General features: G+C 40.3%; 1 protein-coding gene across 1 annotated transcript in view; it reads left to right on the top strand.

Moving 5' to 3' along the window:
* The window catches only part of pcsk6 (proprotein convertase subtilisin/kexin type 6), a 78,925-nt gene that overhangs the window by 15,175 nt on the left and 41,649 nt on the right, over window positions 1-22,101 (top strand). Inside the window, exons 7-11 of the mRNA XM_084108562.1 lie at window positions 3,799-3,971; window positions 4,227-4,439; window positions 9,969-10,069; window positions 18,720-18,823; window positions 19,369-19,486. Coding sequence (XP_083964688.1) covers window positions 3,799-3,971; window positions 4,227-4,439; window positions 9,969-10,069; window positions 18,720-18,823; window positions 19,369-19,486 — 709 coding nt within the window. The remainder of the gene's footprint in view (window positions 1-3,798; window positions 3,972-4,226; window positions 4,440-9,968; window positions 10,070-18,719; window positions 18,824-19,368; window positions 19,487-22,101) is intronic.

Here is a 22,101-nt window from a genome sequence, read left to right as displayed (position 1 = left end):
CCGCCGCAGCCGACACTCAACACACACATGGATTGATTGGCAAAACTGACCAGTTGCCGCAAGTGGCTAAACCCTGATCAAGCAACAGGTTTTAGACGCAGTCAGAGCAGATAAGACAGGATTATTCTGCATGTGTGCACAGGATTAAATCGGCAAGACGCCCACGCTCCTGTTCGCCTCTGTTCAGAGAGTTCATTAATTTAGTGGACAGCAAACCGCTCGACATTCATGTGCTCGTAAGCAATTAATCCTATGAAAAGGGCGATCAGTTTTAATCAAAAAGTGGATTTCATGATATGCCATCAGCCATCTGGGGCAGTTTTGTTTTGGGCTTCAGCTGCGCTGAAAGACGCAAATATTTCATCATTGTACTCGCAGGTGGCAATGCCGACAAACGCATCCTTTGCTCGGACTTGGCGGGGTTCGGGCCTGTGTTGTTCCAGTTGCGCTGTGTGCCAAATGCATAAAGTTTAGCGATGCAACTGTGAGTACAGGATAGGGCTGTATATACAATCTCTTTAGGAGCCAAGCGAGCGTGTGAAGCTCCTATTGTATTCATTCATTTTCATTAGTTTTACTCGTTGGCATTGACAGCAATTCGAAAGAAAATTGTGAATTTTGACTTTTACGCCAGGGTTTCTGAAACTCTGTAAAACCAAAGATCCATTTCATAATCCACACTGTTTGTGGACCCACTTCAGTAATATATAAAGTGCCCCTATTATGCGTTTTCAGATATTACCTTTCATGTAGTGTGTAATATAGCTGTTTGTGAATGTAAGAGATCTGCAAAGTTTCACAGTTCAAAGTGCACAATATATGGAGTTTTTAAACTGATTCTGAACTGCCTTAAACTAATCATCAGTAATTCCAGTCTTACCTAATCTTGGTTTGTAACACATTTGCATAATGCCAGGCTGTGGTCTTCATTGGCTGACCGCAAACAACGTCTACTTTAACCCGCCCTCAAACATTGTTAAAACATTTTAACATAACATAGTTAAAGCTGAGACCTGGAAGAGTTTGGTTTGTGTTGTCAAACGTTGAGAAGAGGCTGTTTAACTGCGCTGTGAAAGCAAATCCACTATGCATGCACTTCCAAAGGATGAGAACTCTGGCTCGAATAGATGCGGTAAAAAATGGCATTTTGTTTCCGAGACATGCTGTAAGCGGTAGACCAATCACATCAGACTGGGCCATCTGACCAATCAGAGTAGAGTAGGCTCTCGGAAAGGAGGGTTTTTGAGAGAACGAATCCTTTATCGAACCGTTTCAGACACTATGAGAAAAGAGCTAATGCTTCAATGTTTATTATGAGAAATTTGTTTTTGTTGTGTTTTTTGACCTTGGATGCATGGAAACCTATTTTAGGGGACCTCCCAAACAAAATGAGGATCCTTTAAATGGGGCTCTTTAAATAGGGGCAGATAAGATATTCTGGGTGTTTGTTTAGCTAGTGATAAAATCCTATTCATAACTAATTTTAGATCTGTATTGTTGTTCTCTAAGCATTAATTTGGACTGTTGAAGGACGATTTGTCCTCAATTCATTAGATGCCAGTTAAAGTCAATAATTCAGCAGTCAATACTTCTTCTCTCTTAATTTACTGTCTTTCAACAATTTTATGTTTCGCTGAAATGCAGAATTATTTTTATTTTTTATCCAATTAATTGAAAAAATAATCAATTGCCAGAATATTAAACGATTACCAAAATAATAGTAAGCTGCAAGCCTAGTGTATATTTTGTACTTGAATGGAATAGTGTTTGGTGACTGGAATGCCAATTTTGCCTAATTTGTCCTCTGCCATGTAAAAATGTTGAAGACCCATGTCCTCAATAAACGACATGATTTGAGGAATTGTTCTTGTTTGTAGCACAGACCTTGCAGGACAGGTTCTGCATGATAATACACCACTAATAACCACAAAGTGGACAGATGATTGACTTGTTCCAAACAAGTCAATCATCTGTCCACTTTGTGGTTATTAGTGGTGTATTAATTGTTCCTCATCCAAATGTTGGCTGCACATATTGTAAAATATCTCAATTGTTAAGTCCTGTATGCAAAATATTCCTCTTAACAATAGTGAAGTGATGTTTGAAAAGAGTTGGCCATTTTTCCAAGCCAGATAAAGACAGATTAGCGCAATGAAAGATGTGCTTTAGGTTTTTGGCTCAGCAGTTGACTTTTTTTCCTTGCTTAATCACTGAAACGCTGCCAAAGCTAATACGTGTCCGATTCAAGCCAATGACTTCATCGCCTTCTAATGACACATCTAATCTATTCGGCCTCGCCTTGGCTGCTATGTACAACTTCATGTCCTTTAACCATAATTAGAAATGTAGAAATGATTCGTTTTTCTGCTCTGCGGTTCTGAAAAGTGTTTTTCTCTGTGCTGTTTTAGAAGTCGAGGAGTCAATTTGAGGTGTAATGCAGCTTGTCAGAAGTGGGAGGAATGATACAGAAGTGTTGAATCCCATGTTTTTCCCTGTAGAGGTGTTTCAAGGAAGGAAACAGCATATTGCGCATATGGTGTTAGAAATAATAACGCACATGCACACACATTCTCACACTATACAATCAGGCTCTTTTCTAGTCTCTCTAGTCACACACACATATTTTTTATTATATTATGACAGGAACCTCTCTAATTGACTTCTTGAATTAAGCTGGTTAATTCTGCCTCTGCCTCCTCATTTCAGTTGTCCATCAAATATCTTGGCTGGTAGCTGAAAGGTTGAAGGTGTGAACCCCAACTTTTACCATTGTGCACTTGATCAAAGCACTTAAAAAGAGGTTACTCCAAGTTGATTGAGCCTGTAATAAGTTTACTTCAAGATGCTTTGTATACAATTTTCAGCTAAATGACTTGCTTAGATAATATAATTTTTGTAAAGTTATGCAAAAATACCATGGATTTCTTTCAAAATAAAGAGCAAGAAAAGGAAATTAAGCTGTAGTTCAGTATCAGAATGAGGAGAAAGACAAGGCGTTTGGAAACATCTCATTGCAGCTGAGTACAATAGATTTTAATTGCAATTTTTGCACATTTGTGTGCATCATTAACCATATGGCATATGATAATGTGCCTCTGTGAGTTTGTGTGTGAGTTTTCCATTTGCACGTTCGTCATGTTGTTATTTTTGTAGGAAGTTCAACAGCACAGTTTTAAACACATTGTATTTGTGTTTTTTTCCAAAATCTAGTGGCTTAAATATTTAGTAAATGTTTTTAGTATCTTGCCTTAATTGTTACTGAAATTGTTTTTTGTGTGAGTAATTAAAAACGTATATATACTTCAGTTAGTTGCCAAGGCAACTTTTCTGATTTTCATTTAAGTTGCAGTACTAAGTTAAACTCTTTATTTTATATGCAGACTGTGTTCTTTCATTACTCTGTTAGGTCACTCTTTTTGGTTTGATTTTAGTTTTTTGTTTCCAGTTGATTTTCTCTTTTGTTCTGCTTTGTTTTTCCTCTTTGTATAATATTGTTCTGAAACTCATAGGTAAAGTAAAAAAAAAAAAAAAGCGTTATGTTTGAAGTCATTGATGCCAAACACAATTGGGTCTCGCATTTAGACCACAAAATGGCATGGTTTACAGTGCACAATTCAACTGGGCTAGTTGTAGGACTCTTTCATTATGCATTTCAGAGCTTGGTAGGATAAATCAACATCCATTTTTGTTGCACCTAAAGTTTCACAGAGAAAAGAAAATAATGCAGGTTTGGAACGACATTGAGGTGATTATACAATGACTGAATTTGTACGTTTTTGGACGAACGTTTTCTCTAAGGTGTTCGAATGCTTGATGGAGACGTGACTGATGTGGTGGAGGCCAAGTCTCTGGGAATAAGGCCAGACTACATCGACATTTACAGTGCCAGCTGGGGCCCCGACGATGACGGGAAGACCGTGGATGGACCGGGGCCTCTGGCCAAACAAGCCTTTGAACTGGGAATTAAAAAGGTTGTTGTCTCAAACTCACACACACAAACAAGAGGGATTTCTCAATGAGTAACTGTCATTGTCAGGGGTTGTTAAATGAAGACTAAATCAAAACCACAACATTTAAAGGGAATTAATATTTGTAAAGTTTGTAGAAATAAATAGTTGTTAATCTTGTCAAGTTGTTGACAACTTGGCAGTGTAGTGTTTGAAAAAGAATAAATAAATAAATAGTCTATTGTATGTCTTTGTTCATATGTTTTCATGTCTCTGCAGGGCCGTAAGGGTCTCGGCTCCATCTTTGTTTGGGCGTCTGGTAATGGAGGCCGGCAGGGCGATCACTGCTCTTGCGACGGCTACACCAACAGCATCTACACCATCTCCGTCAGCAGCAGTACGGAAAATGGCAACAAGCCCTGGTATCTGGAGGTCTGCTCCTCCACCCTCGCCACCACATACAGCAGCGGCGAGTTCTACGACCGCAAAATAGTTAAGTAACTCGTCCATGTTCACTCACAGCCACACAGACATCTGTTAGACCACAGAAAGTTCATTCCTGAAGTCCACTAAAAATGTCAATCAATATGTTATCCATTGATTAAAAACATCTTCAAAATTTTTAAACATTTAGTATTTTAGTTCTTCAATAAGGTTGACCTTTCTCTGATGCTTGTACCGTTCAAATGTTTTGGGGTCGGTAAGATTTTTTTTCTTCTGCAAAAGGCTGCATTTATTTAATCGAAAATACAGTAAAAACACTGATACTGTTAAATATTATGACAATTTAAAAGAACTGTTTTCTATGTTTAAGGCGAGACACTACAGGTGAATAGGGTAAATTTTTTAACTAGTAGATATCACCATGAAACTTTCCCAGTTGATTACCTACATTAAGATGAGAAAAAAATGTATTACAAGTTTTCTGTAATTTAATGTTTAAATATGCAAATTAGGCAATATCTAATTAAATATGCGCTAATTTGTATATATTTTAAAAAACGAAATCTGAGTATTGGATAAAGCCAGATTAAAAAATATTTTTTCATTGTGTTCACATATTAGATGGGGAAAAAATTACAGAGGGATTTATGGATATCTACTTTTGTTATCCTGTAAATCAGAATATACTGTCAATAGCCTTAAAAAAATGATTTTCGCCATGTTTTTTTGAATAAAATGTTATATAAATCAGGCTAGGAATCCCTCTGTAAATGTCTTCATAATATAACTAGGTACAAGACTGGAAAGTTTGGTGTATATAGGTGCTACTGAAGTGGAGATTTCGGACTTGGAGTATGAGAGAAAGGTCATTTTGAGAAAACGGGCTTTAAAGATTTATCATCAGCCAATGAGATTGCGCATTCAGCCCTTTTACTTTCGCGATTGGTTGCTGATAAAAAGGAAATTACCATATTTGGATCCAACAGCATTGTACAGTGAAGAGAGAGAGAGAGCTTTCCAGCGGTGCCTGTGATGACAGAGAGCAGACAGAGATTGCGGATCGGCGGGATGATTTTGTTTTGCAACGACAACTTTTGTTGAATTTACGCGAAATCTACAGACGCAAACAGACAAAGTGTAGTAAAATAAAGACCTAAATGTGTATTTCTGACTTTTTTTCACCACAGTCTGAAAGAAGACATGTTATTGAAGACAAATATCCAAAAATCTCAAAATTGACCAGTAAAAAAACAACAATGTTTTTGCCTGCCGTGTCTCGCCTTAATAGATTTTCAAATGAATTTTTATTCCTGTGATGCAAAGATGAATTTTCAGCATCATTATTCCAGTCTTCAGTGTCACATGATCCTTCAGAAATCATTCTTGTATGCTGATTTGCTGCTCAAAAAACATTTCTTATTATTATCAATGTTGAAAACAGTTTTTTGTAGGGACCATGATATATTTTTTTCAGGATTCTTTGACAAATATAAAGTTCAAATGAACAGCATTTATTTGCAATAGAATTTTTTAGTAACAGTGCGAAAGTCTTGATTGTCATTTTTAATGCATCCTTGCTGAATAAAAGTATTACATTTATTGACTTAACTAGTCTTAATTATTGACTTACCCATCAAAATTCAAGAGACGTTTAAAAATCTAAAATGTTAATATTTTGCAAATTGTTGAATGCATCTCATGGTAATTAATGAAACAAAACATTGCAACTCCTAATTTAGGACCTTTGTTTACTTTTGTACAATAATCACTTTTGGTTCTCTGTTGTGATCCTTGTTTCCTGAAGCAAAACCGGTAGCGATGCACTACAGAGTAGATTAAGGTGTTCTGTTTCAAAAGAGCAAAGGAAATCTTGTGTTCCATTATATGACCCCTTTAAGCATGTATCTTGTAGCGTGTACTCCATTTGTCTTCTCCATCTGTCATCTACTCAACCTTTTGTCCTCGTCTTACTTTCGGCCTCGTATGTTCTCGGTTTTATTAGGTCATTTGCTCTCTTGTTGCCACATATTATGTCGTACAGTTCATCTCAATTATTTCTGCGACACATTCTCCTTTCATTCCTCCTCATCACCTTCTAACCCTAAGTATTAAACATCTGACCAGTTGTGCAATGGACATTAATAATATGGACGTGGTGTTCCATTTCTAAGAAATCAGGTGTTTTTTTTGTCTTGTGGATGATAAAATGGGTGAGAAATCCCAACATTGAAGGACAGATCCATCATCTTTTGACTGGACCAGTATAGGAATGCAGGTTTATATGGTGTTTAATGGTGATCTGCCAAAACTCAGACATCTTCTATAGATCAGCTGGCCTAGATTCTGTTGCTTATTCTGCTAATATAGCTGAGCTCTTGTTGTTTGGCTCTTTCCACAAATATCTATTGATTAAATGAGACACTTGGAAAAAAGACTGGGGCTATATGTTTGGTCTGGCTCCCATCCACATGGAAAACCGCAGGGAGATATCAAGAGGATGAAGAAAACTAGCGTTTTTTTTCCCCTCTATTTATCTTTCTCTTCCAGCAGTGCAGATTATAATATTATCCTTAAGAATGACTACTATGGGTTTTGCTTTTCTTCTGGTATTTGGTTAGTAGTTGTGGGCTTAAGAGCTCATTTACACATGCATACACATTTTTTTATCTTTTCTTGCACACTAATTTTGTTTACACCGTGTCTACACCCGAAAATACTCTTTTTTTTTTTGGTGTTGATAAAGCAAGCATCACTATTATTATTACTCCTACATGAAGTTTACTTAAGTAAACCTTCAGTGCAGAATTCACAATCCGGTTCACAATCCCATAGCTCAGGGGACTATACATCCCCGGCCATAATGACCGAGCCAAGCTCCCGGGTCAAGGCCACGGAAGCCAATCCTCCCTTGCTCCCTGAACTGCCGGCGCCTCCCTGGCCTCTTGTACTACCAGTACCATCCTGGAGACTACCTAGCCTGCCCTTTTTTTTAACGCGAGATTGCGCCTTCCGGGAAGGGGGAGTAATGTCAGGGTTATGTTCTATTTGGTCTCTGTTTTCACTGAATTCAGTTTCTGTTTGCCTGTTTTCCTTTGACCCAGTTTTCCCATGTGTTTCATTGGTTCATCTAGTTCACCTGTCCCTCGTTAATGAATTTATCAGCTCCTTTATTTGCCCTCTGTATTTAAGCCCTCAGTTTGTTCCTTGTCCTGTATTGTTTGTCGTGAGTGTCTGACATCTATGACTACGTTTACAAGCTGTCAATATTCGGGTTATGGTGGGGTTAAGGTCACTATTTGAGTTTCTGAAACATTCGGAAGAACCCGTTTACATGCGTGAGTAGAGAGAGTTACTCCTGTATACATGGAATTTGTAATCAATTGGCAATATCCCGATGTAAACAGCGACGCACGGACGCACGGTTAGTCTGGACGTACGGACAACGTTAAGACGCAATATGCGTCATTTCCGATTCTTCTTCCTGTATCCAAAGACAACAACAGCAGCAGCAGCACGCGGATAATGAATAGTTCGGGGCAGATAGCGATCGCCTTTGTTTGCGCTTTCCTCCTCGCTCCAAAAGTGTGGTGCTGTGCTGCGTCTCGCTATGTTTACCTCTACTTCTTGTTTACTTCCGGTATACTGCACGCGGGTTTTTGTATGCGCCGTCTCTACTCAAAAGACCAAGATTCCTTGCGAATAGAACATGCGCAGAACACAAATCAATGTTCCTTTTGATGGGGATATGCCGATACGTGTTTACATGACCAAATATTCGGGTTAGAAAAGGGGTACCCCAGGGATCATATTCGGGTTTTTAAAAACCGGGATATGAGCATATTCGGGTTTTTGCCGGTGTTTACATGGCCGTGCGCGACCGGGTTATTGCTAATATCCCGGTTTTGAATGGGTTATTGGCTGCATGTAAACGTAGTCAGTGTTGAAGTTTTTTGCTATTCAGTTTCTCCAAGTTATCTCTGCTGTTTAAATCTACAATTAAAAACTATTTTAGGTATCTCCATTGTCGTACGCTTGTTACAACCACCCAATCGAGACAACAATGAGGAGGACTTTTTAAGCTATGAAACTTGCAGGATGTTTTAAAGGGACAAAGACCGCTTGTATGTCAAAAGATCAAGGCAAATTTGATTTCTCTTGTCATGACCACTTTAAATTCACTTTTCAAAATTTAAAGAGACAGTCTAGCCTTGATTATTTACTTTGCATCAAAAATCTTTTTTTATTTCTGTCATTAAATGTTTTAACCTGCTATGCAACAGTTGGTATATGGTCCAAATGATGGTTCCTCTGGGAAAATTGGGAAAAAGTTGGCAATCAAAATTGATCCTAGTTATTTTCTTGGCGCATGTTACTGGTCTTATTCTGAATGATTGTGAACGAAACTTTTTTTAATTGATTTATCAAAATGTCTTATGTACTGTAATAAAGCCAAATGCATTCACTTCTGCCTCTATTCCAGTTACAACGCTCACTTTTTACAATCCAATAAGCGCATTCAGTTTAGCCTCTTTTCAAGTATGAAATGCTCACTTTTTACAATCCAATCAACATCCAATGGACAAAATCAAATCTCAAAAATGTCTAGATTTTTCCCCCTTTATCATCCAACCCTAATCACATATAAAAATGATTCAATCACAATGTAGTTTTTACCTGTTAACAACTCCCTTTTAATGACTTTTTAAAGACTTTTTAAGGATAGTGAATCATTTAATATTTTTTAATAATCTTTAATTAGTAAAATCGCTCATTCTTTTTTTAATTTCTTAAAAACAATCTTAAAAACATCTTAAATTCCATTTCCTTAATCATGCAGATGGTTGACGAGGAGTGTGTTAAAACATTTCTTTGTCTTCAGAAAAATGTAAAAGTCTATTACTGTCATGTTTGTTTCCTGACTGCTGTTTTAAAACATGAACATATGCCACTCAAGTGACTCAACACATGCACACATATTGGACGAGTCTCTTCTATCTCAGCATCTTCCTTGGGACAATGTCAGTGGCACTGACCCCATGTTCGTTCTTTTGAGAAACGCCAGTGTAATCAAGCTTATGTTTGATTGAAGACACATTCGAGCGCTCGCTCACTCTGCCTGCGGGCTACTAGAGCAGCTACTAAAGCTGACCCACTGATTCCCAGAAAACCACAGCGACGGAATATTTACAGAGCACTTTGCAGAAAACCACTCGTCCCATCACTGTCATGAAAGAGCATTCTTTCAGACAATGTTTCATCTGAATGTAGGACCTGACGCCTGCATCATTTCCCTCTAGTCAAGTCAAGTCACCCTTTTTTCTATAGCACTTAATACAATACAGATTGTTTCAAAGCAGCCTCACATTAATAAACAGTGAAAACAAATTGAAATTCTGCTATAAAACAGCTCTAAAAATAGAATTAAGTGTCTTTTAATGAAAGAAGTGGCTGCACACAAATCTAGAAGACCTGCTATATATGTTAATAAGATTTAAAGGAAAAAATGTTCTCTGTTTTCGTTTCAGACTCATGTACGTCCACTAAACTGAAGTTGTATTCATGTGTTTCTGGTACCAGGTGACCACAGACCTGCGGCAGAGGTGTACTGATGGCCACACAGGCACCTCAGTGTCTGCACCGATGGTGGCAGGTGTCGTCGCTCTCGCTCTGGAGGCAAAGTGAGGTTTCCATACAATTACAGAAAGCTGCACTGCTTCTTTAAATTTCAATGTTTTAACTAACTTTCATTTATTGGTTTAAAGGGATGGTTCACCCAAAAATGACAATTCTGTCATCACTTATTGCATTTTCACTGCTGGCTGGTTTGGAGCATTTGTTTCAGAACCTGGAACAGTTTTCCTCTTAGTTTGGTTAGTTTAGGCATATATGAACATTGCAATTGCACTCGGAACTGCACCAAAACAAAATATATATATATATATATATATATATATATATATATATATATATAATTTTTTTTTTTTTCTTTCTTTGCATTTACCCAAAATTAATTTTAATGTTGTAAATACATTTTGTATTATATTTTGACATTTCAATTAACTATATTTTCAATTTTAAAAATGTATTTCATTAAGTCATGCTGTATGCTGTTATTGTTATCTAAAACTATTAAAAAAAAATTTTTATTTGAAATAAAGCTAGAATAAAATTAAGTAAAACTTGTTGATAAAAACTTCAACTCAAATGAAAATTAGAAAGGTTGCATTAGCAACTAACTGAAATAAAATAAATGTGCGTTGAAATATTAAAATTACCAAAATTGAAGTAAATGTAAAGTAAAGCTACAGTAAATGGAAATAAAGGCAAAAGCACATACAATTACTAAATCTTAAAATAAAATTAAAATATAAATATAAAAATAAAAGCTGATTAAAAATATTAATAAAAACTATAATGTTTACAAATAATGCTAAAATAACACTGGCTGTTTACAGCATGTATGTAAAATATTTGTTGGGCAGAAATTATGACAGAATTGTCATTTTTAGGTGAACTACCTAAGCACTTACACTTTTCATAATTACTCGTCAGTTCTTCTGCCATTCTGTCAGTCTGAATGAATGTCATATTCATGACCTTTTAAACTAAACAGGGCTCCAGACTGCGATCATTTTCCTGCCGGTGCGACCAAATATACCACAACGGTGCCGAGCAGCGAATGCAAACAAAATGAAAGCGGAACGAAAATGCGCTAGCTACTCATTCATGCTTCAAGGACCGTTTATTAGTTCGGACCAATAATAGACAGCGCAGCACACCGAATTTGCCAGTCGCGGGCTGATCTCGATCACGTGCGACACTGTTACTAGGAGATCCAGACTCTGGAGATCCAGTGAAGAAATCCATTGAAATCGCCTCAGAACTAATAACATCATCGCTGCGAGATCCAGTGAGAAACATTCCGATTCGGTGCAGAGTTCTCTGTTATAAACCATAGATATCAGATCAAACAGCGCTGACGTGGAAACCAGGAGAAACACTTCTATAAGGCTTTCAGTCCACAAATCAGCAACATTCACCATGGATTTAGGCTAATGTAGTAATTCTAACCATAACTATGGTATTACACATCTTGTACTACAGGCCAAAAGTACTACACATCTTGTTCCAGCACTTCAAAACTATAATATCATATATAAATGTTATTTTTAATGTGATGACCAACACATTTTTTTTTCATCCTTCAAAGATTGTCCTAAAACTAAACATTTTAAGGGCCCTATCTTGCACCCAGCGCAATTGACTTTGTACACCGACGCATGTATCATTCCTATTTTGCACCCGCGCAAAGCGCGTTTTTCCCTCCACAGAAGCACGTCGCTAAACTAGGGAATGAACTTGCGCTCATTGGGCGGTTCAGCGCAAAAAAGGAGGTGTGTTCCGGCGCAAACGTTCCTTCATGCTATTTTGCAGGTTTAGAAAACAATTGCGCCACTAACCAGGAAAAAATAGTTTAAAGTCAGTGGCGCGTTGCGCATGTTATTCATATGCTATTTTAAGGGCGCATGCTTGACCATAATCAATGTAGCGTGTGCACAACGCGCATACACTTTGATTCTCTCATCTACACAGAAGCAGCAGTTTTCATTTTTGCAAATCATACATTATTACGATAGATAGATAGATAGATAGATAGATAGACAATTTATTATAAAAGCATACATCTAGCTTACACATTTACCAAAATTATCATACGCCTTTTTAACCGAAGTTAATTTGGGTGGGTTTCTCCATCCCCAACCTCCCTGACGAGAGCGTTGCTCTCCTCGGCTGTGAACCGCTCCTGGCGCGCGCCTGGCAAATCCGCCGTTATGATAGGAATCCGCTTTAGAACAAGCGCGCCTGCTCTTAAAGGGAATGTGAGATGACGCTCTGATTGGTTTATTTCACGTTACGCCCAAACCACACCTATGAATAATGAAGCTCTTCAGACCAACCCATTTTAGATTTGCGCCTGGCGCAAGAGTCATTTATCCCGCCGGGAAACTAGCAACAGCGCCAAGACCCGCCCACAAAGTCACTTGCGCTTTGCGCTTTGACACTTGCGTTTCAGATCGTTAAAATAGGGCCCTAAGTCTTTAAGTTAAGTCTAACTCTTATTTAAACGCTTGTAAAAAATGTAATTACCATTGTAAACAGTAGGATGCTTATTGGCTATTTTCACTCCCTAATATACATTTTTTCGCTCGTTTTGTTTTTTAATTAATAAAGACATTATGAATGATAATAATTAAAGTTAATTTCATCTACACCCTAAATTAAGCTTAGTGCTTTATTGTCAGCCCCAGTGCTACCAGATATTTTTTGTAGAACTCAGTGGCTCCGGTGCTGCTGCCCTCAAATGTTAAGGTGATGATACACAGGGCAACTTTTTGAGCAATGTTGCCGGGCAATGTTGCCGTCAACAGGCAACCAGATGAGACACAAGGCCCACGACCGATAAAAATTATCCAGATAGAAATGTATTGCCCATTTTCAATGAGAAAGTGCCCAAGCAACAATCGCTCGGCAAGATTGCCCAGCAACATTGCTCAAAAAGTTGCCCTGTGTATCATCACCTTTAGTCTGGAGCCCTGTGAACTTAAAATAAAACTGCACATTGTAATATCTGTACGTGAAGTCTATTTATTATTAAAGAATTTGTCAGTATTACAGTTATTTTGGGGGAAATTTGAATAATTGCATTGCAAGCTGATTTAAGGTGTGGCCCTAAATTTCCTGATTGCGCTCCTTAAATTTGGGGCTCCTAGTAAAAAAAGTTAGTCTGGAGCCCTGCTAAAGGGTTCTGCTTACATGCCTCAAATTAAGTTTGTAGACAAATATATTACTATTAATATTATTACATCCTAGCAACTGCCTAACAACAGCCTAGAAACCACCCAGAAACCCCTGTCAACTACCTAGCAACCATGCAGTGGTTTTATTAAAATAAAGAACTTTGAAGGTTTATTGCTGTTTTGAAATTCACTCTTATTCACACACTCTTTTTTTATTTGTTAGAGTGAAGTAAAACAAAACATTCGGAATATTTTGTGATCTTACTGTCTTGAACTTACCAGGGCCGTCTGCATGTTGAGAAGTTTTATGAAGTCCAGAAGTCTGTTCTAACCAATCAAAAAAATGACACCCAAAAAAATTGCAGTATTTTTCTTTTATTATCTGAATGTGATGGTATGTTATACATTCACAAGGCGGATTTAGTCTGGTGCAGAAAACAATAGGTTACTGTCGTAACGCTGATTTTCTGAAACATCGAGTGGAGAGATCCACATATGGGAAGGGCATCGGTACCTGCGGGCATAAGAAGCCTACATGCGCTGCTGTTCTCCAGTGAGTATATTCGCTTCTTGTGCGGCAAGCGGGGCAAAGCTGGTGGGTCTCTCCACTTGATGTTTCAGAGAACTCGCCATACTGATGCACACACACAACTGCTATGTACAGGCAGGACATGAAACGTGTGTGGCACATACAAGAGAAGGAAGGGTTAAGACGACCCCACCCCCAAAACCGAATGTGCTTCCGAGGTTCTGGTGACATCCAGCCGGTAGTAACGCACAAACGTATGAGGAGAAGCCCAGCTGGCAGCAGAGCAAAAGCCAATGTGAGAGACGTTGCTTAGATGGGATTCCCCTTGCGAGGGGGTACCCATGAAAAAAAGAGCTGGGTCAGTCTTCCGGAAAGCACTGGTCCCAGCCAAATATGTCTGTAAGGCACGGACAGGACACAGGGCATTCAGCCTTTGATCCTCCGTGGAGGAAAAAGGAGGAGGGTGAAAAGTGGACAGCTCCAACACCTCTGTGAAAGCAGGGAAGCATTTTGGCATGAAGGCCGGATTAGGTATAGGAAAACCTTATCTCCACCAAGACAGAATTTAGTGCACGGGGAATGGACCAAGAGTGCATGTAGCTCACTGACACATTTAGCTGATGCCAAGGCCAAGAGCAAAGCTGTCTTGAAAGACAGCAGCTTTAGGGAAATATTTTGGCCTCAAAAGGAAATTGAGACAGAGCCTCCAGCACCATGGAGAGGTCCCATTCATGGACCGTTCTTCTGATGACTGACAAAGAGCGATGGGCACCCTTCATAAATCTGTGGATTAGAGGATGCTTCCCAACCGTTGAGCCCTCAAAACCCACATGACAAGAAGAAATCGCTGCCAGGTAGACCTTAATCGTGGAAAAAGACCTGCCCTTATCCATAAGGTCTTGAAGAAAACAAAATATCAGGAACTGCGCACTGATATGATGTGAGTCCACACCATCACACCACCCTTCGAACATTTGCCACTTACAGCCATATAAGGACCGCGTAGAAACGGCCCTGGCATTCTGTATAGTTGCAACCACACACAGGGGAAGCCCTAGTGCGCTTAAGTTCGTCCTCTCACGGGCAGGGCCCAGAGACCCACCCTGTCCGGATGTGGGTGATAAATCTCCCCATTCGCTTGAGACAACAGGTCTGTACGGGGGGGAGGTGCCACGGCTGGGCGTATAACAGAGGGATTATCTCCGCCAGCCACGGTGCTTTGGGCCTCCTGGGTGCTATCAGAATGATAGACAGGCACTTCTCTCTCACCCTGGCCAGTGTGGGAATTATCAGGCACAAGGGAGGAAAAGCATATAGCAGCACTCTGGGCCATGGGTGGGCCAGTGCGTCCACCCCGAGGGGCGCGTCCACGTCCTTTAGCGAGAAGAATATAGGACAATGGGTGTTTTTGCGCGAGACGAATAGATCTACGGTTGCCTGTCTGAATCTCGTCCATATCATACCCACTATCAGAGGGTGGAGGCGCCAATCTCCGTAGAGTGGGTTCCCCCTGATAGAAGGTCTGCGCCTCTGTTCAGAAAGCCTGGAACATGAGTTGCGTGTAACAACAGGAAAAATCGCCTGTTCCACACCAAAAGGTTGTAAGCTAGAGCGTGAAGTTTCGACGAGCGCACGCCGCCTTGACGGTTGATATATGCCATAGCTGGGGTATTGTCGCAGCGTACGAGCACATTATGTCCCTGCAGGTGAGGCAGAAAATAATTCAGAGCTTTCCAGGTCAGAAGCTCTAAATAATTTATGTGCGCTGAACGTAGTTTGCTCAGCCACAAACCGTTCACCGTTCTGCCCTCCTGGGTGGCCTGTTAAGGACGCATCTGTCGTCAAAACTTTCCGCAACATAATCGTCCCCAGAGGGGTTCCCTGTGCGTAAAAGCAGCACTCTTCCAGTGGCACAGAGCTGCCGTGCAGATGCGCTTCACTGTTACAGAGCGGCAAAGATCGCATAATGGGCTGAAATGTAGTGACAAACTGCATTTCATGAGCACTCTCTGCAGCCTGAGGCAAGTTCAAAATTGTACTTTCGCCCCCTCTCTGAGCTGCAACAGGCAGTTCATTAGAGAGAGAACGCGGTCTTGAGAGAGACGCACTCGCATGGAGAGTTCAGCTCCAAGCCCATGAAGATCACACTCTGGCTGGGTGTAAAATTGCTTTTGTTCACATTCACCCTGAACTCGAGAGATGTGATGTGGCACACGGCAGGTGTACTGCAACACTTTCTCCTTTGATTCAGCTATTATAAGCCAATCGTTTATGTATGTTAAAATCCACAGACCTGACATTCTCAGGGGAGTTAAGTCTATTTCCGCAAATAGATAGAGTGAATTCGTAACATATGCCTTGATGGGCGAAACGAAGAAACTTCCTGTGTGGCGGATAAATGCTCATGTGGAAAAAAGCATCCTTCAGATCGACCGATTTGAATCAGTCGTTCCGTTTTATGGCGCAGGCGAGCGAGCCATGAGTTAACATTCTGAAATTGTATTTCCTCAAATGTTTGTTCAACACTCGGAGGTCCAAAATGGGGCGGAGAGAACCGTCCTTCTTTGGAACCAGGAAATAACGAGAATAAAATCCCTATCAGATTGGGGGGCACCACCTGAATCGCACACTTGTTCAGAAGGGAGGAGATTTCTTCTTTCGGAACATGAGTGGCGCTCTCCTCCGTGTGTGTAGAGAGAATGCCGTTGAAATGCTGGGGTTTAATTACAAACTGCAGCCTGTAGCCCTGCATTATCGGGGTAACTGTAAGTCGGTTTCCCAAAGGGCTTAGCAGAGGGTGGGTTGCTCTGTCGTGGCGGGGGTTTGTTGTGGGGCCTTTCCTTGCCCTGATGAAAGTTACGTTCCGAGACGGGGGTTAGGCAAACGTGCAGGGGGCGCCTGCCGTGGGGCCGCTTTCCTGGGAAGGGATCACTTGAAGGCCTCGTCTTTTTCTTGTCGTCACATCGTTGCTGCATCAATGCGACGGTGGGGCCTGCGATGTGCCTCTTCTCACTGTCAGGGAGGCCCGACAGGTTCAGCCAGAGTGCGCGCTCTCCCACCACAGAAAGCGGCATGGAGCACCCGCAGGTTTGGACGGCCTGACAAGCATTACAGAGGAAGAGGTCGTTAACAGTAATGATCTCCTTCCACTGCGCGGGTGAGGGGGATCCCTTGTCCAGCTGTTGGCCTAAGTCATCCAAAATCTCTGCCTGGTAAGTGGAGAGGAGGAAGGAGACATTCAGAGTCCTGACAGCCAAGGCCGAGGATCTATAAGCGGCCTGGTGCACAGAGGCAGAAAAAAAACGGTCCATCTTGTTAGGCAAGACCGGCTTCGGGGGAGCGAGCAGCCGGCCCTGGACTGGGTTGAGGTGCCTGGCGATCGATGGCTCAATAGCGGGGGGATCACCCATGCTGAGAGCCACAAGACCGTGTTTGAGATCGAGCGGGTCGCTCCAGTTGTGCCTCATGTGCTTCGCGCATGCTGGGAGGACGGGGAAGAGTTGTTTCCTCGGACCGGGAGGGGGTCCCAGCACTTTCCCGTCATAAATGTCCCTTTCCGGTGGCACTCTGTGGAGCCGGCCACTCAGTGTTGAGGCGAGCGGACGCTCGTTCACACACTTCCAGGAGGATGGACTGAGGCAAGGCTGCGGGGGCGTTGGCCTGTGGAACGCCAGAAGGCGGGAGCTGAGAAGGCCCGCGTCGTCGTCATCACCAGAACCGGCCGGTTTGTCGACGAGCGGGAGGTTGCCCACGAAGATGCCCTCTTCAGGGAATGCAGGATTGGGCTGGTCAGCCCAGATGAGAGATGTCGCGCCCCGGGAGGCCCCCGGTAGTGCGTCATCGTCACCATCACCGTGTCCCCCATCCGAGTCAGAAAAGCCGAGCTTGACACACTGGGGCGCGGCAACTTTAAGGCGGCGTCGCAGGAGTTTTTTCGGCAGCATCAGGCAATGACTGCAGTGCACGCAGAACGGGTGAAGGTCCTTCGCAGCAATCAGCGCACCACATGCGGCCGGGCAGGCCCGTGATTATTCATGTGAGAAGCGGCAGGTTTAGAGAGCGACATACCGGCGAAAAAAGCCGTGGAAAGGGAAACGGGTGAGAAGATGCAAGAGCGTGGGCGGCTCAGAAAGCAAACACAGCTAAACTTGGTAGAAAACAACTGTCACGCCTGGCGGAGGCTGATCTGGTGATTTTTCCTCCTGCAGACACATAAGGTGAGCAGCATAAATCCAACCGAACTGTGTAAGTGCAGAGATTGCGAGAAGCGAATGTCAATTGGAGAATTGCTGTCTGTCTTGCCAGACTTGGTGCAATTGGATGCTTCTGCAGATGTCAGGTACGGATGCCCTTCCCATAGGTGGATCTCGAACATGAGATGATGAAAGAGAACCAGATACTGACAATCAAAAGGCGATAATCAAAGGCCTGGATCTTGCCAACATTTTCCTCTAGCAGGAGCAGAGACTCAAATAAAGTCTCATGTATTGATCATTTTCCAGTGTCTGTCTAAATAGGTTAAAAGTCTGGATGTCATATTTGACTACTTTATTATTTGAAGCTCATATAAACAGTGTCACTCAATCTGCATATTTTCACATACATAATATTAATTGACTTCATCCTGCTCTCTCAGTGATGAGTATTCATGGAACATGCATCCTCAGGATGTGAGAAATAGTGAAAGTCTTCTTGTTTTTAAGTCTTGTCTTGGATGCATTTGTTACCTTCTGCATGGATGCATATATTCCCCCCCTTCTATGTAAAGTGCTTTGAGTACCCAGAAAAGCGCTATATAAATGTAACAAATTAATTATTATTAAAATAAATTGAAAGAGTGTCCCAAAAACCCCTACAAACAGAGCCTCACAGATGGAAAGCAAAACAAAATTTTCAAATAAAATTAAATAGCTGTTGTTCTACAGAGGACATTTTCAATAAAGCAATAAAACTCAAAAGGCTTAAAAAGTTCTCTCTTTTCTTTAACAATTTATTTTTCAGTCCTCTGATAACATGGAGGGATGTCCAGCATCTCCTTGTAAAGACGTCGAGACAGGCTCACCTGAAAGCTAGTGACTGGAAAACCAATGCTGCCGGACATAAAGGTAAAAGCCTCAGAAATTTATATTCTGTATTTTTACTATTTCAAATCTAAATGTGTGGCGTGTAGTATCATTTATTTTATCAGCCACAATCGAGTAATAAAGTGGACTAATGATCAGTTTGATTTTAAATGGTTTTGACACAAGCATGAGACATGCTGTACTGTATGTCCAAATGCATAGTCATTTAATGGAACTCTTAGTACTTCTTTATTTTTGTGGAATAGAACATCAAACCATGTGTTTGAATGCATGAGAGGGATTTGCAAATCTACACAGAAAAAAAAATAAATAAATTCAATCATTTTCTTTCTATATATATTGTGTATGTATACTGTGTATGTATGTGTGTGTGTGTGTGTATATATATATATATATATATATATATATATATATATATTGTGTAAGCATAAATCACACTCAATTTTGTTAAATTTGATTAAATCAAGAAAAACCTGAAAATTAAACTTAATTCAAGATATATTCCCTAGTATTACCTGGTTAATAATGTGTATGTGTGTTGTTGTATTTATGTGTTTGGCTACTAGTCAGTCATCTGTATGGCTTTGGTTTGGTGGATGCTGAGGCCATGGTGGTGGAAGCCAAGAAGTGGAGAAATGTTCCTCCTCAGCACACCTGCACCAAGACCTCAGACCGCAGAACCCGGTGAGGAGAGATTCACTTTTTCTTTCACACTGGCAAATAGAACTCACTTCTGCACAATAATGTATCTCTGTAGAGGTGGGTGGCATTACTGGCGCAACTAAAATCTTCAATTACAGCATGAGCAATTTTATGTCATACTAACGGTATGGCAGTATGTACAGTTTTTTTTAAATAAATTACAGACAATAAATGCTGCTCTTTTGAACTTTCTTTTAATCAAAAATACTGAAAAAGATGTTTCACCGTTTCTACAAAAAATTAAGTATCACAACATTGATAATAAGTAAAATTTCTTGAGCAGCAAATCAGCATATTAGAATTATTTCTGATGGATCATGTGACACTGAAGACTGGAGCAATGATGCTGAAAATTCAGCTTTGCATCACAGCAATAAATTACATTTTAAAATGTATTAAAAAAACACTTCTTTTAATTTGTAATAATATTTCGTAATATTACAGTTTTTACTGTATTTTTGATCAAATAAATACAGCCTTTGTTGAGCATAAAAGACTTCCTGACCCCAGACTAAATGCTCATTCTGGTAATGCCTAATTGTTGGTAATTCAATTTAATTAAATACAAATGAAAGGTGCTTCATCTCATTTGATTGTTTTCTCTTTCAGTTTAAAATTTAATGGCCACAAACCCAAAGACGATTATTCATAACAAATGAACAAGTCTCAGATTCTTTAATAAAAGACTCAACATTATGAAACTGATATACCCATTCCAGCTACTCTCATATCATTCATTGAAAAAAACAACAACAGTCTACTGATCCTTTTCCAGACACCCTATTCTCAAACTTGACCCATCTCTGCAACAAATCCTGCTTTTTCATTTATAAGCAATATCTGATTCTAATGGGGATAATTAGAGGCATTTATTATGATCAGGAGGTCAGTGGTGGTAACTGGAGCATGTCTAAGCTTTATTAGCTCATAACATGAATCACTGCTCCATTTCGACCTCAGAGAGGAACGACGTCACACGCTGGTTTCATGAGCAGTGTACAATCAGCAGACATGTTGAGATAGTCCACTTGAGCGCCATGAATCGCTTACACATTCAGTACAACACTTCAAATCTCAATTTAAATCCCTGCGATATAACCTGTAAGAGGTCTGAATTACTGAGATATTTTGGCAAACCTCAAGGCTTTATAACAAAGTGACCGCGTTTCCAGGAATCTCAAAATTTTTCAGCGCCACTGTGCTGTTGGATATTAAGCAGATGCTCCCTGCATACAAAGGAAGTAGAAGTTTTCTGCAAAACTTTACCTTTTCGAACGGTCAAACTTGATCCAATGCTATTTCTATGTCTGTTTAGGGGAGGAACTAACAGTAAGTAGTGACTCTACGAAGCCCCTTAAGATGGGAGGAAAATTATATTTCAATGCTTTTGCATTCACTTGCAAAAGTTTTGCGTTCCCCCGAGAAACTTTACGTTAGCTTTCAAAACTTGTTCTTTGCGAGAGAACGCAAAGTTTAGCAGGGAAACGCAAAAGTTTTACGAGGGCACGGAAAGTTTCTCGGGGAACGCAAAACATTTGCGAGAGAACGCAAAAGCACTGACATATAACTTTTCCTCCCATCTCATTTTTTTTCCTTCACCATGTTCCTTTTAAAAATAGTGTTTGTGTTATACAAGTTTGTTGGGGCTGGTCTTGGGCATAAAAATTCTGGGCTGAAAATGGGTCCCACAGATTACTTGTGACTGCGAATGCGAAATGGAAAAGAGAGCGAGCATTCAAAGGTGATTTCAATACCCCGTATATAGATAGTGGCTCCCTGATGTCCACAAGTTATAGGCCTATAGAAAGAGTATCCGTGATCGTGAATTCAGAGTTCATGTACCAATGTAAAAATTTCCTCTCAATGACATCCCTACACAACTTCAGTGTGGCTAGCAATTATTTGTTTACATGATTTACGTGACCAGTGTTTACTTTAAATTGTGTGTAGCTTGTTGTATCGTGGCAAAGTACAGTTTTAAAGAAGCATCTACATAGTGCACTTTGTACATTATTGAGCTTGAGCATAGTTATTTTATTTGCATGAACCGTTTTCTGCTGTCTTGGATCGCTGTATTCTTTCAAGCAAACACAACAGTGTCACATTGACACAACAGCATCTCCGTGTCAACACAAAAACAGCTTACATTCCAGCCGAGCGGGAATGCGTCGGTTCAAGTGTCCTATAGCATTTGAGTTTGAATACTCGACTGTTCTGTGTGGCCTAATTTGAACTGTGATATCTCATGTGGGCACGTCCAACTACTGATTTATATTGAAAGGGATTTTCTATTCTTTCATATCTGGCCTCAGAGGATGTGCTGTCACTGCATTGAAAGGCAGATTATTATGGTGATCTGTTGAAGGGCATGATGAAACATTGTGACCTTAAAGCTTTATACTGTTTTGTTTTAGTGGTGATAATATAAGGCCTGCATTTTCTCCTGTCTTACTGCATTGCGTATTTTCTTTAAAGGTCCCATATTGTCATTTCTTGGCTTTTTTCATGATAACAGAGGTCTAGGGGCTATGAAACTACCATATAGGTTTCAAAACAGTCAATCCATATTCCACAGACAAATGCACACAGCCTGCATA

The sequence above is a fragment of the Abramis brama genome (assembly GCF_963993115.1).
Source record: "Abramis brama genome assembly, chromosome: 3".
Classification (NCBI taxonomy): domain Eukaryota; kingdom Metazoa; phylum Chordata; class Actinopteri; order Cypriniformes; family Leuciscidae; genus Abramis; species Abramis brama.
This window is presented reverse-complemented; position numbering and strand designations above follow the sequence as displayed.